General features: G+C 37.7%; 2 protein-coding genes across 13 annotated transcripts in view; one reads left to right on the plus strand and one right to left on the minus strand.

Annotated features, from left to right (window-relative positions):
* PRPF40A (pre-mRNA processing factor 40 homolog A) overlaps nt 1–8,879 on the minus strand; it is a gene marked incomplete at its 5' end in the record, with an annotated part of 56,458 nt that extends 47,579 nt beyond the window's left edge. For 4 of the 12 annotated variants that reach the window (XM_081261235.1, XM_081261234.1, XM_081261233.1 and 1 more), the window contains 2 exons: nt 6,950–7,081; nt 8,151–8,552. In XM_081261235.1, the coding sequence (XP_081117361.1) occupies nt 6,950–7,081; nt 8,151–8,552 (534 nt within the window). Of the gene's footprint in view, nt 1–5,529; nt 5,610–6,949; nt 7,082–8,150; nt 8,553–8,751 lie in introns of those variants that run through there. The other 8 variants (XM_081261239.1, XM_081261238.1, XM_081261237.1 and 5 more) reach the window with 4 other exon arrangements.
* A 684-nt stretch (nt 8,880–9,563) lies between these two features.
* The window catches only part of ARL6IP6 (ARF like GTPase 6 interacting protein 6), a gene marked incomplete at its 5' end in the record, with an annotated part of 36,928 nt that continues 28,973 nt past the window's right edge, over nt 9,564–17,518 (plus strand). The window contains 2 exons of the mRNA XM_081261241.1: nt 9,564–9,966; nt 11,698–11,751. Of these exons, the coding sequence (XP_081117367.1) occupies nt 9,564–9,966; nt 11,698–11,751 (457 nt within the window). The remainder of the gene's footprint in view (nt 9,967–11,697; nt 11,752–17,518) is intronic.

Here is a 17,518-nt window from a genome sequence, read left to right on the forward strand (position 1 = left end):
CCTAAGGCCCCTCTTTCCCCCAAGGAAGAATTTTGACTGAAAGAAAAACCAGAGCCTAACTATATTTCAACTCAGGTTGATCCTCAATTGTTGGCATATTTAGCCTTTAACGGGTAAGGCTAATAGCATCACTCACTTTTAGAAAAGATTAAGATTTTTACACTGAGTATATTTAAAAAGATTTCCTTTCAAGACCACCAATGTAAAATATCACATCTTAAGTAACCACTAATGACAACAAACTGTTGATTAAAACAAGTGAAAGATAATGTATGGTACTAAAACTGCACAAAGAAAAGAGGCAAATATAAGAGTCATCCATATGTCCAGAAATATCTGACAGTAGGAAGTAGGAAACAATAGGAAGATGAAAACACATAGTCAGAAAGGACTAAGTTCTTTTAGAGCAGGAAATACATGATTTTCACACTAGCATTACATCCAAGATTGTGCATGATTGTGCACACCTGTAACCCAAGCTACTCAGGAGGCTGAGGCAGTGAGATCTCAAGTTCAATCTGAAGAACTTACTGGGACCCTGTCTCAAAACAAAATAGATGGGCTAGAAATCTACCTCAGTTATAGGTCACCCCAAGAACCATCAAGACAAAAAACAAGAAGAGACTTAAATGCCTATTGTGACTAAAATATGAAGGTATGGAAAAAGAAAATAATGAAAGACTAAGGACAATTTCTACATGGAAAAGCAATCCACTCATCCTACTTGTAATTTAGACCTGTTTTTCTAGGTAAAAACAAACAAGGGGTCGACTCCCCCAGCCCTCCAAAAATCCTATCACATACTAGATATACACATGTACCACATCTTTAATACCTACTGGTAGTAGTTCTTCATTATTGGAAACCACGCCACCAGCATTTCTAACATACCTAATTAAACATCAACAGGTTAGCCTGTTAATATTTGTTACCTTTCCATTTTGATCCTACTATTTAAAAGTTACATTCACTGCACACTACAAGTTGCTTCATTTTGGGTGTGTTAATACTAACTTATTTCAATGTTGCCTTTTTCTCCTGAAGAACAAACTAAATGGATAAATGGCCCTAATTCAGCATTTTCCATAAAATGTTAAATTCTCTGCAATGTGCTAGTCAAAGCAAAAGCAACAAAATGGGTAGAGGTATGCAGAGAGACTAAGGGAGGAAGACAGGAAGAAATAGACAAATAAGACAAATACTGAGTACAAGTTTTATTCTGCAAGCCAGGCACAGTGGCACAAGCTTAAAATATCAGCCACTTGGGAGGCTGAGTTAGGAGGATGTGAAGTTTGAGGTCAGCCTCAGCAACTTACAGACCCTGTCTCAAAATAAAAATAAAAGAGCAGGGGATGCAGCTCAGTGGTAAAGTACTTCTGGGTCCAACCCCCAGTACTACCCTTTACCAAATAAATAAATAAACAAACAAATAAATAAAGGCTCTACAAGACTTTCACAGCTTCTTGGTAAGTGACTGTGAATCTCCAAGAGAGTGGATATAGTCCTCTTTTCCAGAATGATGTGATCTGCTTATATTTCTCCAAATATTTCTCACATTTAGAAATATTACTCTAAGTTTTAGAATAAATGAGTTTATATCTAAATAGACTAATAGTAATAAAATAAACATTTATAATCTTACTAGTAAAAACCTATCAAAATCTAATCACACACACACAGCCCAAGTTATACAAATTGATCTGAGTTAATGCATTTTTAAGAAAAGTACTTGTCTAAGTAATGTAAATACACAGAGAAATTACCTAAATTCAGGAATTATGAGCAAGAAAAAAAAAAAAAAAAGTGGTACTCCTCCCCCACTGGCTAGTGTCTATTTCAAAGGTATGGGTTCTATACCTACCAAAAAGTAAGGACAATTTAAAAAACAAAATAAGTAAATGTGTCTAATCAGTGAGATAAATCTAATACACCAATATGCTGGATTCCTCTGGAAGAAGGCCTATGTACCAAATCATTTTTCTCTACTTTATGGAAAAATACATGGGAAAACCAAAATCTCTTGTTAAACCTTAATGATCATCAACATTATCATACAACTAGAATACATGTGCCTATGATTTAAGGGAAAACAAGTATTTTAGATTTATTCACCAAGTAAAATAACTGATTGATTTCATTTTGTCTTCTGTCATTTGTTAAAGGAAAAAGCATCAGTAAAGAGGCAGACACTAAAAACAAGAATAAGTGGTAACAATGTAAAGTTACAAGTAACCACTGGAAACAGACACATGTAACAGTGACTAACTTCCTGGTTTATACTGTAAGAGTGAGTATCTGTATTTGTTTCATTCATTCAACAAGTATTTTACTGAGCACCCATGATGTGCTAAGAACTTTGCTCAGCACCTACTGGATTCTTAAAAAGTACAGAACACATGCCCTGGTCTCCAAGAGCTAACCATCTGTTACTTTTGGGGAAAATAGCAAATAAGAGACCACACAACAAGTCAATAACTAAGTGACAACATAAGTGAACACTAAGAATCATGAGCAGATTACACAGGATTTTCTTTTGCCAAATTCTGAGGACCTCCTGGAGAAGGTTGAACTAGTAGAACTGAGAGAAGGCAAGGAAAGTTCATGATGATAGTAAACCTGGGAGCAAGAACAGCATAAGCTATAAGTCATATAATCACTTAGGATACCATGAAAAGATCACTCTGGGTTTAAATTCAAGAATATGTAGACATGCATGAATCTTTGAATTGTGCTCTGATGCATACTACATGAAATCCATGAAAGTTAAATTGTAGAATTTAGATACTATGCCATAGGCACAGATAAACACTGAAGATTCTTGAGCAAAGATATAACACACTGAAATCTAGAATTTGGGGGGGGGGGGTGGTTGTAGGCAGCCTTAAAGCAAGAAAACCAACTCAAAAACTGTTGAGTATTATAGGCATGGAAGTCTGACAACAAAAGCAGCAGGAACATAAATAAGATCTGTTAGAGTTGGTCTTACTAAATATTAAAATAAAAAAAAAATCAAACACATTTGTAAAAGGTAAATCTTCATTTATCAGTTTATTTAAAAAGACCAAGCAGCTACTATCTTATATTCTACTCTTCTCACAGAAACAGGTAAATTAAGACCCCCAAAAGAAGGGGGAAAAGAGCCAGCTAACAGGACTCTCTTAAGCAAAAGCAAAATTATCTGTGATAAACATGGCAGGATTTCCATGTTCTTTGTGTAGAAAAGGCAAAAAAACAAACAAACAAACAACAACAAAAAAACCAATAAGATGAAAATACTTTAAAGGCAAAATTGCCAAACTTTTTAACACTATAGACATGGAGAAAGGAGACAATCTTCCATACAATCATATTTTTATGGAAATTCCTAGTGAAATGGTTTTTTTGTTTTTGTTTTTGGTACCAGGGATTGATCTCAGGGGTACTTAAGCACTGAGTCAAAACCCCAGTCCTTTTTTTGTATTTTATTTATGGACAGGGTCTCACAGAGTTGCTTAGCATCTCTCTCATCATTGTTGGGGCCTCCTGCCTTAGCTTCCCAAGCCACTGGGATCATAGGCAAGTGCTATTATGCCCTAGCAGAAATTTTTGAGAACTGCCATCAGAGAAAAACCATTTTTTTTCTTTATTAATATGGCTTCTTAAGAAAACAATCCTTCCAAAGTCAATTAAAGTCCATACAACTTGTAAGGTCCCTTCCAGCTATAATATCCTATAATTTTGTAAAAAGTAGAAGCAAATCTATGTACAGTGACAAAGAGATGAAATTAATATATAAACGTGAAAGAAACATGAAGTTTCAGCTGGTAGTTTCCAATATTTACTACCATAACAGATTCATCCTACATTATAAAAATGGCATTTAGGTCACATCATTAATATAAATAAATAAATAAATAATGCCATCAATACTACTACTTTTTTTTTTTTGGTACCAGGGATTGAACCCAGGGGCACTTAACCACTGAATCACATGCCCAGCCCTTTAATTTCTGCTTTTTTTCTTTTTTAAATTTTGAAATAGAATCTTGGAAAGTTGCTAGGGCCTTGCTAAATTGCTGAGGCTGGCTTTGAATTTATAATCCTCCTGCCTCAGCCTCCCAAGTACCTGGGATTATAGGCAGCGGCAACATATAACTTCTTTAAATTAACTTGTTGCATTTCAAAAGTTGTTAACTGACTTCTTAGATCATTACTCTATCCTCTCTATGTTATTTTACAAACGCACCTTAAAATTTCATGTCATTCAGTAACATTCCAAAGACCATAATCATTTGGCAAGAAAGACTTTTAAATCTTCAGCTGGTCCCAGCAAGAGATCTCAATGAAAGATGTGGTCAATACAGTTGTTCCTCAGTATTTAAAAGGGACTGGTTCGAGGACACTCCACAGACACCAAAATCTACAGATGCTCAAGTCCCCTATACAAAAAATGGCATAGTACTTGCATATAACCTACACACATCTTCCAGTATACTTGAAATCACCTCTAGATTATTCTAATAACTAATAAGACATACGTGTTATACCTATATAGTTGTTGTGTTATTTTGTTTAGGGAAATAGTTACAAAAAAAAAAAAAAAAAGCTTGTACACGCTTTGTATAGATACAATTTATGCTTTTAATGTTTTCAACCCAAAGTAGGCTGAATCAACACATGTGGAATCTGGAGGTTATGGAAGACCAACTGCAAACTGCACATCAAGGTTCCATAACCAAGAGTCCCAAGTCTTTTATGTAATGTGTAAATTAACTTTAAGATTGGATGGCAGAATCCTACCATCACTGCTGTGACTGACAGGGGCACCCTGCTTCTTTTCAGTTATCTTCTCACTACTTACTTTTTCATTAATATTTCTTAGAATGTGTAGAGAGAAAAAATGTTCGAGGAAGAATAAATTTTGTTATTATTAACTTTCATTTTTAAGGGCATGTTCACCAGAGCTTTAAATAAGATTCTTCAATTATTGAGGACTGAAATTACCCATGCTTCCCAGCATTATCACATGTGCTAATAAAGCTAAAATAAGAATTAGCTTTACCAATCAATAATTGGGACCCAAACTTGTTAGACATTGGGTCAAAAAGGGGATGATCTAAATTTGAGACAACAATGGGAAACTCTTGGGAACCTCCGAACTAGACTCCTAAACATTCATTCATTATCCTAACATGAGCCAACACAGGGAGAAAGAATTCTAAGCCTCTAAATAATCAGGTATACTTAAAGGCACATGGCATACACTGGCCTAGAAAAAAATGCAGAAGAAAACCACAAGGCAAAATTCAGTCTCTGAACTGATGTACACTGAGTAGCAAGTTAACTTACTAGAAAGATGGTCACTAATGCAGCTAAAAAGAAAGGGCCATAAAATAAATTGTGACCAGCTTATGTCAATGAGATACACAAAACTACTTTAAAAAATAAAATCTGCATTTTATTAAAAATGACTAGCTGGTATCTTGGCTTTGATAGTGCAACAGCACCATGACAGCAAGGGTAAGCAGGTCAATCCCTTGCAAAACTTACCTTGACTGGCCCAATGGAAACAGAAGGCCCCAGAAAAGAGAGAAGCATCTGGCAGTAGCAAATTGTTTTATTTTATCTTTCTGTGGAAAGAAACTAATTTTAAATAAGAACCAGAGCATTTAAAGAATAAATATTTTTTTAAAGCTCATTATCTAGTTAGAGCAGCTCTATAAAGAAAATAAGAGCAGCTCCTTGCTGCTTAGAGATGGAAAGAAACAGAAGAGGAATCAAGAGTTGTCTCTGCATCTCCTGGGCATTTTTAAAATTTGTGTTATTCTGGAATAACAGAATAAAAGAGTCTTTTATATAAAGAACTCCTGCAGGCAGAATTTTTTAGGTCTGATACTTCTAAGTAAAGATTTTTATACAAAATTAAGGGCTATATTCCAAATATAAAAGAAGAAAACCACTTGACATTCAGCCCTTCTACTCATAAGGTTAAGTAAAAAGAGTTACAGCAAGCTCCTTTTTCCACTGAAATTTCACCAAAAACTTTATCCATCAAGGCTTAAACAATTATCAAAGCAAAGAGTACTCATTAGCACAAGATCATACATAATTTCTGAAATTTTTGCTAGCCTAAAATTTTCATGACTTATCAAGATACTCAAATGGAAATAACCCAGCCACCTAAGCATCTCTGTATTATAGAACCTAGCATAGGGCACACAATTATTCATGGTAAGTGAACCTGTTGCCTTTCTTGGATTTCTCTAGAAACTCAGTTCTACCAAAGTATCCGAGTCAGCATGATAACCTTTTGATTCATATCAACTCCCTCAAAATGTCCATTTACAGTTTATGCTAGAGATGGAAGGGGCAGCTCATTAAGTAGGAGTGCAGAAGCAATAAACATTTTTTTAAAAAAATAAAATAGTATTAATAGAAAATCAACTATTGATTTGACATTGTCCTATGAAGAATCAGAATAAATAGAGCATTAAATCTCCCTACCCCCACCCCTACACACAAAGAGGAAGATACTTCTAGAATAAAATTTATTTTAAGCCTAAAGTATAAGCAATATTTTCTGATTCTATGCATTTACATGGTCCAACAAAGTTAATTATGCTGACATATATCAGATAATATTTACTCTTAGAACATTAACTTCAATTGACATGCTTTATAGTCATTAAGTTAAAAAACTAGATATGTGCTGTGATTTTTAAATTAAAAAAATCTTTAATTTTATTGGAGTAGTAAAAGTAAAAAGTTTAATACAGAAGACTTTCATTACATTCAAAATTTAGTTACAGTCATGATTCAACATTAGTCTTATTTAAAAACATTATTTGGGCATCAACTAATCCTTAAATAGCTACAAGCACAGTATTGACCTAGAGTTTGAGATTTTACCACAATACCTGAGGCAAAAATATAGACAAAAACAAACAAAATAAAAACATAACATTCTTACTTGTCCCATTGGTGGCCCTCCCATAGGGGGCATCATTTGTGGCATCATTCCATGAGGTACAGGAGGCATATTGGCTCTCTGACCCATAGGGTGCATTCCCATTGGTGCATAATGCATGCCAGGGTGCCCCATCTGAAAAACAGAAAATTTAAAACTTGGCAAGTCACATTAAATGATTCTCAAAAAAAATCTCACTTCAAGAAATCACTTACCTTCAGTACATAATATTAGGCTAATTTGTGCCCAAATTATTGTATTAGTTTATACTTTCCTAAAAAAAAAAAAAAAAAAAAAAAAAAAAGCACTACACTAGTATTTGAGGAGCTTGCAAATTAAATAATTATTGGACATCTAGGTCTGTTGTTTTGCACTGATTTAATCAGCTACTGATTTGCTCAGCTTGGAAGATTATACACACATATATATATACGTATATGTACATACGTATGTATATGTACGTATGTATAAAACCAACTTAAAAACTGTTGGTGAAAACCTGAACTTTGTCCTATTTCAAACAGACATAAAAGACAGCTGACATTTTTTTAAGCACTACTGACTTTAAAATGCTTAATTTACCAAACTGATTTAAAGGAGGGCTGGTCTTATAAAACACAAAAGTATGGGTCCCCAGAGACACCTGTCTACTAACAGTTACTAACCTAACTTTTAAGACAGGTAAAATTCCATTTGCCAAAAACACAGTTTCAAAGACTTAATATTCTGTCACTCAGACACTAAGTGCAAACAATAATTCACCCACTTTAATGCACTTTTAAAAAGACAACTTTCGTTACAGACGTGTCCATTGTTCCAGGTAATTATCCCCTGCCAATTAATCAAGCAGTACCCCCTGCATATCACCACCATTACTAGAGAAAACAAATTTTGCTAGCTTCTTTTAAAGTCTTAGAGAATCAAATTTCCTTACTAAAACGGGCCTATAGCTCCAAGACGCAGCACGCCCAGGGTTCAACACCTTCAGCGCGCATCTGTCTAGGCCAAGCCGACTGGGAACTTCCAGGGTCCTACATCCTTCTTTTGTGCATCCCCGCTCTCCGTTTCTCTCCCTCGAGACATATCCCACCATCTCGAGCGCTTCCTTCGTCCACTCTTATCTTCTTCTCCTTTTGGAGAAAGCTTCCTGTCTCTGACTCCGTTTTTCATTGTGCCGCTTCCCTCTGCCCCACCGATCCCTTACCGAAGGCCGTCTCCTCAGGAAGCCGTCAGCAGAGACCCAAGAGCTGGAGCACAGGCTTGAGCCGGACAATCTCCGCTCCCCGTCCCCGGGACCCCGCGAGGGAGGATGGCTCTCCATTTCACTCACCATGAGGCCTCCACGCTCAGCTCCCGTCCCCGGCCTCATCGTCGGGCTCAGACTGCTCCGCCGGCGGCCACTGCCGCTACACATACCAACAAGAAGCGATCTGAGTGGCTGGCGCCCGCTGGGGCCAAAGGTTAAAGGCTGCCCTGAGCTGCGGGGCGGGATCAGTGGGGCCAATAAGCTGACAGGCTTCCCCACTGTCCAATCAGAGTGCGCTGCCGACACGCAGCTCTGCGGCGATTCGCCCCCAGCCTCAGCCTCACTCGGCGTCGCCTGCATGGAGGGGGGGGGGGAAGGGGACGGAGGAAGTTTCTGCGCCGAGTCCTCTGCCGGGAAAACTCCACCAACTTCCCCCGGGAAAGGGAAGACAACCGCGTCCCAGCTTCCCGGGCTTAGACCGCCTCACCCCGTAGGGGGTGGGGCAGTGGGGGCTTGCCACCTTTCACCCCCCCGCCCAAGTTACTCACGCCCCACTAACCTGAGGCCGCCAGGGATAGGGTAGGGTGGGGTGGGGGCGGGGTATGCAGCTTCTAGCGTTAGCGGTGGCTGAGTCCGGGAGCGCGCGAGAGCGCGCCTTGCTCGAAGCAAAGGGGAGGGCGGGGAAGTCGCGAGGAGGAGTCCAGCAAGAGTTCGAGCGCAGAGGCACCGGCTGCTGAGCGCGTGCCGAGGCGGACGGGGGAAGGAGGCGTGTCGAGTAGCGTGGAGGGAAGTTGTGGGTAGGGGCTGGTGGAACAACGCGAAAGGCAGAAAGAGGTGGGTCGATAAGGCAGAGTGAGCGCGCCGGGCGGTGAGCTCCTGCTAGCAGGGAGGCTAAAGAAGATTGTGAGCGTAGAGGGGAAGAAGGAAGAAAGCAAATAGGTTAGAATTTGTGTATCATAGTGGTATGGGCGGGCGCTAGGACCCGGCGTCGAGAAGATGCGGCTTTGGGGCTGCCGGGGTTCGCGCTCCCCTGGAGGCAACGCAGCAGTGCCAGAGGTCTTTGGCCGGGACGAAACGCTGCAGGGAGGGGTGACTTGTCTGCAGCCGGCCTCGGCTTGACTTTCCCTACGCAGAATTCTATATCCCTTCCCGCCTATTGCAGCGGGATAGAGCTCCGGTCTCGGATGGCACAGCCTCGCCTCCTGCTCCGCGGTTCCTTCTTGGCTCCACAGCCCACCCTTTAGCACCCCTGAGCCCCTGAGCTAAGTGGTCGTGGCCGTGGCGTAGCCCGGCTGCTGATTGGCGAAGACGAGGGAGGGGCGGGGCTGTGGGAAACTCTGGGGCCCCGCGGTTCTGTGGTTATTTCCCGCCATGTCGTTTGTGGAGAGCAGCAGGCGTTCGGCTCCGCGGCGTCGCGGTCTTGGCACCCCAGCACCATTCTCTCGGCCTTTGTATTCTGTATTCTCTCAGGGGGACAGCTGGGGTGAAGGCGAAGTTGATGAGGTGGAAGGATGCGATCAAGTGGCCCGTGACTTGCGAGCGGAGTTCTCAGCCGGGGCGTCGTCGGAGCCCAGAAGGGGCTCCCAGCTTCTCCCGCCGGACGGCGGTGGGTCGCCCGTCCTACCCGATAAACGCAATGGCATTTTCCCCGCAGCTACGCGTAGCCGGGCCCAGGCTCGGCGATGGCCGATCCAAGTCCTGTCTATTCTCTGCTCGCTGCTGTTCGCCATCCTCCTCGCTTTCCTCCTCGCCATCGCCTACCTGATCGTTAAAGGTACTGATGCCCAGACCTTGAAAGTCTGTCCAGAGCGAAGTTGAGCCAGGGCTTGGTTCTCACCTCCACCCACACCTTACCTGGCTCCCAACCGGCAAGCTGGCAGTCTCTTTCACTCTTACCACTGATTTGTACCATTCTTTGCTTCTCCCCTTTGTCTTCTCTTCCTAAATGGATTTCCCTCGTCCATAACGAGAACTGTTTTTAAGAAAGGGTCTTTTAATCAAATGAGTTCTATTGAAATACCTTTAAGTCATTGGACCCATGGAGTCAAATATTAGCACGATTATTTAAGCCATATTTCAGCCATATTTCGGAGAACACCCACCATTAAAAGGAGACAGTGTAAAATGCATGTAATTGAAATAATCTGTATATATTCAAAGGCTTTGATCCACAAATGGTACCGATTTATTCCTGGGTACATTGAAGATTCTTCAAGGTCTAGGATTTCCATCCCACAGCTCAGATTTCTACATTTATAAATAACTAGCCTTTCTTAGTTTTGTGGTGTTTGTAACTAGATTTAGTACACAAAGTATATTTTGGTTTTGTTGTGAGACTTGGTCTCACTGTGGTGCCCCTGCTGGTCTCCAATTTGTAGTCCTCCTGAGTAGTAGGTATTAAGGGTAGGCATTGGCCGTTTGTATGCAAAGTTTTATTGCAGGAGGTGTAGTCTTGTTTTCACTAATTTTATCTTCTTTGTCTCAAGTTGAAATATTAGCCATATTGGAATAAAAATAGACTTGTGAAAGTTTTTTTCCCCCCCAAGGGGGCTTTCATAGATGTATTATTTGTTTGGATCTTGTGTATTACAGTGAAAAGAATAAAATTTGAGTTTAAATCCCAATTCTTACTATTGTATGACTTTGTTGTCCAAATTATTGGGGGAAAAAAAAGTAAAACAAAAAAATCTTCGTTTTATGAAAACCACTCAACCACTCAACACTATCATTTTGGACCAGCTGGTAATGGGCTCCAGATGGCCTGTAAGAGCTTACCATGCTTGATTTTCATACAGAAGACAAGATTTGCAAGTTAATGTGTGAAATTTACTTCCTCATAACAGTATTGTATTTAAACTGTCAATCTTAAATGTTTGGCTGTCATTGTTTCATTTCTTTTGTAGGGGTTCCGGCAGATTGAACCCAGGGGTACTTTACCTTTGAACTACATCCCTAGCCATATTGTTTTTTGAGATAGCTAAGTTGTGGGTGCTGGCCTTGAACTTGGGATCCTCCTGCCTCAGCCTGTGGAGTAGCTTGGATTACAGGTGTGGGCCACCTCTCCTGGCTCACAGTTTAATTCCTGTATCACTCCCTTCCCCTTTTTTTACTATAACCCAGATAGTTTTGTCTTTTAGCTATTTTATTGCTTTGCTCTGAGATATCACTTTTGTAAAGGCAAAACTGTGGTAAGTAGAAGATCATTGCAGAAGATGTTTATACTTTGGAGAAAGGAGAAAGGAACTGAAAAAATTTAGTATGTCCTTAAATTTGTATAAAATGGTATCACAACAACCACAGGATATAAACACTCCTATGTATAGCAGTTGACAGTATAGAGGTCTTCTTTGCTTGCTGATGATCATGTAGCTAGTAAACAGAATCAAAATTTGAATCCATTCCTGACTCCAGAGCACTTTATGGAGTTCTACAATGTCTTCCAAGTCTTTGAGTTAGTCTTCAGATTATGAATCTTTTATACCTAAACCTCTTTTTGTTTTTACAGAGTTGCATGCTGAGAATTTGAAAAATGAAGATGATATAGATACTGGACTATTAGGTATGAACTTGTCACTTGATTTGGTTTTTAGTTGCTGTTTGTTTTTTCATGTTAAATTGTACAAACTTTGGGGTAAAATGCTTAATATTATTCTCATATCAATTATAGTTGATTCTGTTAACTTTTTATTTGTATGTTTGTGATAAATGTTATTAGATTTTTGTTTTTATTTTTTATAATTTTATAAAGGATCATCAGTGTGTGTAAAATATTTTGAATATAACTGTGACTAAAATCCAGCAAATTCTTAGTGTTTTAAAATTATCTTTTGGAAGAGGTTCCCCATACGTCTTCTCAGGAATTAGTAACAAGCAAGAAAACTTCCCCACAAACTTAGCCAAGATAAATAATATCATAAGCAGACCCCAGAGGAATTTAAATTAAAATGTTCTTATAAACAATTTCTTTATTTAAAAAAAAGTAAAAATTTTAGTCTATATTTATACAGGTTACTTACAAGAAGAGTCAGGCCCGAGTTTCTGCAGTGTCTTATAAAATGACATGGTTTATAGATTTCTAAAGAACAAGGTTATTTATGTTGCATTTCTTTATCTCCACAAAAATGATTTTGATAAAGTTCAGAACTTTTACCTATTTTATTACTATTTATTGTAATTCATTTTATTTGATCACTCTAAATAAAATTATATGACTTTTCACTCTAGATTGGCACTTGAAGTTCATCATATAATTCCCCATCCTCAGTCCTTGCTAAAGTCTTCAATCGACTTCTTTAAGGCTCATGCTCAAATTGACACAAAGTATAGTCAACCTGGTTTTGCAGAACAGCCAACTTTTTTCTTCAAATTACAAGGTTTACTAGATATCACATGGAAATGTTTATCTGTATCATTTTCAATTCTTGCATGAGAAAAATGTACTTTTTACTCATTTTATCCATATATGTTGTTTCTTCTTTGGAAAACAGATTATTAGGCTTTTCATAGCATGTATTGATGTGTCATCTCTTGAGAGAGTAGAAACAGAATTTTATGAACTTGGCATGGACTCTGACTTACTGTTGTTTAAAAGTTGGCCCAATTTTGCATTTATGAACAGAATGAGTAGCAGTTGTCATCTGAAGTAATAACTTGCTCAATATCAAAAGGAATGTGATGGTATTTTTTTGTAATTATTGCCCTGCCTCCTTTTCTACTTCCAGTTAGATAATCTCATATGGCTTTTAGGTATGCCTGATAGGTAGTTAATTCTATGCTAGCAAATAGGAAGATCAGTATCTTAAAGTCTTTACTGATGACATGAATTCACTATTCACTATTCAGGAATGAGCAAAACTGCTGTTTTTATGGCAGAAAACTAAGCAACAACTCTGCCAAGATGAAGGTCCTTATTTTGAGCCAATGATCAAGTGGAGAATATAGTCAATCTCATTTGATAGGCTAATGCAATAGACTCCTGATGATTAATTTTAAAGTAAGCATAATTATATTTATAGCAAATATGTATATTATAGCATATGGCTAGAGAATAGTTAAAAATCTGTTTCAGAGAAGCAGTGCCAGGATGATTAAGCTCTGATAAGGTTGGGATGATTGTACTGTTATTCTATGATGAAATTCTCTACTATTTAACCTCTTTACAGAATGTTTTGAATTAACATTCAAAAACAGTTAAAACTGTGCTTGAAACATTGGCTAGATGGAAAGATAGGCTAGTCATTCTCTCAGACTTTTACTTCTCTCCAAATCAGCACTGCATTGATTAATTTAGTAGCAAGAAAGATTGCCTCATTATCTTCTTTCTGAGGAAATGCCTGTGAAATTATATCCTGGCCCTTTTTACAGTTGCTATGAAAGTTTTCACATGAAGAAAGTTATTGAAATTATCCATTAGACTAAAATAAAATTGGCAATGTAGCCTTTTATCATATGGTAATGATCTCATTTTATTTTCTTATATTTGTTTTGCCCTGTTTACTAAAAACCTCATAGCTATATAGATGGTTGGTTGTTTTATGTATTGCCTACTGGTTTGGGGCATAATTATAGTTGTTTATACCTGTTTATATATTAATATTTCCATGTCTCATGTTTAATTTTGTTGCAAACTGCCTCAGTTCTTCATTTGAAACTAGATCGATTTTTAGAAAAAATAAATAATGGAGCACTGAAAGTAGTCTACCATAAGAGTTCTCTTACTGGATAGATTGATAAAACATTTTTACACTGCAGATTTTTGTTTTTCGTAAATTGAAATTTAATCCAGTCTAAGGTTGGCATAATAATAAGCAGATTGTAGCATAATTCTTATTTTGGTATGAGCTAAGAATCTCCTGGGGACTCAGGATATAGCTCAGTGGAAGAGCAGTCACCTAGCACTTGTGAGGCCCTGCGTTCTATTGCCAGCACCACAAAAAAATAAAAATGAAAATCTATATCTAGATTTTGATTCAGCCCAAGATTATTCATAGTCAAAGTACTATAATTTGAGAAATACTTTTGAAAGCCTTGAACTTGTTTTTTAAATTTTAAGTGATTGTGATGCAGGTAGTCAAAGTACCATAGTTTGAGAAAATTTTTTGAAAGCCTAGATCTTTTTTTTTTTAATACCTTTATTTATTTATTTATTTATTTTAATGTGATGCTGAGGATAGAACCCTGGGCCTTGCATGTGCTAGGCAAGCACTCAACCCTAGGCCCTTGGATCTCATTTTTAAAAATGCTTTTAAGGGTAATGAAAATCATTGAGAGGTGACTAATAAACAAGAAACAATGTAAACCCAAATGTTTGTTAAGAAACTTAACTTCTAAAGGAGCTGGCACCCTGCTTTTGTCATCTTCGTTTACTGGAAAGAATTCTTCATGGGAAGCCCTGTATAGTCTTTAAATTTAAAAAAAAAAAAAAAGGTTGTGAAGACAGTTTCAGAGTATTGGGGGCGTTAATTGATCCTATTGGCTAAGAGGATTAGTCTCTAGTAGTGTATGTCTTTACTAGTGAGGTAGTTAGGGGGGTGTGATTGATAAAATGAACTAGTTTGAAGTTCATGACCCTTGATGTTCCCTGGATGGCATTGAAATCATGCTATGGGATTTTTGCTCTTCATTTATAATTGTCTTTCAAACCATTTTGTACTATAAGCCAAACTTTTCAGGGAGATTAATGAAACCAAATTTGTTTATTTAGTTAAAATTACATTTCAGTTTGGGCACTGTGACACATGCCAGTAATCCTAGCTACTTGGAAGGCTAGGAGGTAGGACTAATGCAAATTTGAAGTTAGCCTGAACAACTTAGTTAGACTCTGTCTCAAAGTAAAAATTAAAAAGGGAGAGAGGCAGAGCAAAACAGTACTTACCGACCCCATTCCAGTCATTTCTCTTTTAGGACTATTCTCAGGCCATTTAGGCCATTATTGCATAAATGTCATGTATTACAAAGTTGTTTAGTTTTTGCACATTGGCTTTTGCATTTGTAACAATTTCCCCAAGTTTTATCAGATTTCACAAACTTAGTCCTAATCCCAACACTGCATTTTTTTCCTTCGGTCTTAATATTACCCAGGATTAATAAATGACCTTAAATACATAGGGAAAATAGAATTGCCTTTAGCAGAAAATACTAATCTAAGACTATTGCTAATAAATTATATGTAGGGCACTTTTTTTATATGCATGTCAAATCATGCAATACAGAAATTTTAATAAGACCTTATGGAATGCCTTCAGTGTCTTCAGAAGCTCCGTGGTGAAAACAAACAAACAGGAAAAAGAAGAAAAAGAAAAGCAGCAGCTTTTGGGCTGTGTGTGATGGCACAGGCTTGTAGTCCAGGGAGGCTGAAGTAGGAAGATTGTTTAAGCCATGAATTTGTGATCAGGCTGAGCAACATAGGGTGACCCCTTTCTCAAAACAAGCAAAAAAACAGTCCTCAGTGGCAGAGTGCTTGCCCTAACATGCATAAGATCCTGGGCTCAGTTCCTGCCAAACATACATACCAGCAACATGATATCTTTGGGTCCTTATCAATCTTAATATCTGCTAGTTAACATTAATTCTCTTTTGTGACTAGGACCAGACTTGTAGAATCTTGTAGCGTAAGGGCTATTCTTGTTTTTTGAGCCACCCATTTGATTCTTTTTTTTTTTTTTTAAGAGAGAGAGAGAGAGAGAGAGGAGAGAGAGAATTTTAATATTTATTTTTTAGTTATCGGCGGACACAACATCTTTGTTTGTATGTGGTGCTGAGGATCAAACCCGGGCCGCACGCATGCCAGGCGAGCGCGCTACCACTTGAGCCACATCCCCAGCCCCCCATTTGATTCTTACAGTTGAAAAGTTTCCAGGTTTCTGCACACCTACAGAGAAGAAATGACTGACCCATGCTGATTTCAAAGATGAAACAAGATTGCTTGAAGATTTTCTCACCTGTTTCTTCTTCAAAGCCTTGGGACTCTTATCATCGTGACATCATAATAGAACATTAGTAATGTTAAAAATTTCCAAAAGAAAGCAAGTATTGAAGTTGACCTATTCTTAAAAAGACATGTGTTCAAAAAATAACTCAGTTTTTTCACTACAGTGAAAAATCATTGAAGCCTTGAAGTTTTTTTAACCTGTGTATGAACCTTTTAACTTGAGCCCACAATCTACAAATACATTACTCTATTCAGAGTTTATTGAAACAGTCGTACCTATTGATTTATATATTGTCTGTGGCTGCTTTTACTTTACAACAGCAGACTTGAGGAATTGTGACAGAAACCTTATGGCTCTGAAAGCTTATACGTACATACACACACAGATATATGAAAATTGCTCACATCCACTTAGTTATTCAACAAGAAGAACACAAACCACATCTTTTTGCTAAAAGGATGTATGTTGGTGTTTTTTATTTTTACTTTTTCATCTTTTATGATGCTTGGTGCCATAATGACAGATGCTAGCAGCAGTCAGGTATGGATGCAATGATGATTAGAAAGGGAAAAAATATTGAATTGATTATTTGAATCATGAATCTGAAAATGAAAATGCCTTGCAAATTATGAAACAAAGTAGTTTTATTTCTTTACCAAAACAATGTTATTAAAAAGTTTAAAAATTTGTTCAAACATTAATTTGATGATGTAAGTGCAATAAAATAAAGGCAGAAGTTATGATAAGCTATAACCAATTTGATATCTGTCTGAAATATGAAATCAGTATTTACAAGATGGATATGTTCCCAGCATGTGTGAAGTTAAAAGCAGTTATATGCACTCAGAGAACATGTCCACTCAAGGTGTACTTAATTTCAAAACCAGGGAAATGGAGCCCGCTGTGGTGGCCTGTACCTGTTATCCCAGTGACTCAGAAGGGTAAGGCAGGAGGGTTGCAAGTTGAAGTCCGGCCATAGCAATTTAGTGAGATCGTTCTCAAAATAAATAAAAAGTAGTGATATGCACCTGGGTTCAGTCCCCCAGTACTACTACTGATGGCAGGTATAAGTTACATGAAGGATATGTAAATAGTTGGATAGTGATATAGGATGATCTGAGGTTTTAATTTGTTTTTTAGTCCTTTCTACCTCTATATAATATGTGCAATTTAATGTCTCCTCATCTGATTTCATAAAACTTTCCTTCATCCCTGTAAGCCTAAAACTGCTGAACAGGATAAAAATATTTAGAACATATAACAGTCTTTTATTGGAAAATAAAAATAATTTAGAAAGTTGCTAGCCTGTTTTTTTAAAAAAGTAACTATAACCTGAAACCAAAATAATATTTTGAATAATTGAGCCAAGCCAAAATACTTCCTTAGAAAATTAAA

The sequence above is a fragment of the Spermophilus citellus genome (assembly GCF_964194105.1).
Source record: "Spermophilus citellus genome assembly, chromosome: 11".
NCBI classification, from domain to species: domain Eukaryota; kingdom Metazoa; phylum Chordata; class Mammalia; order Rodentia; family Sciuridae; genus Spermophilus; species Spermophilus citellus.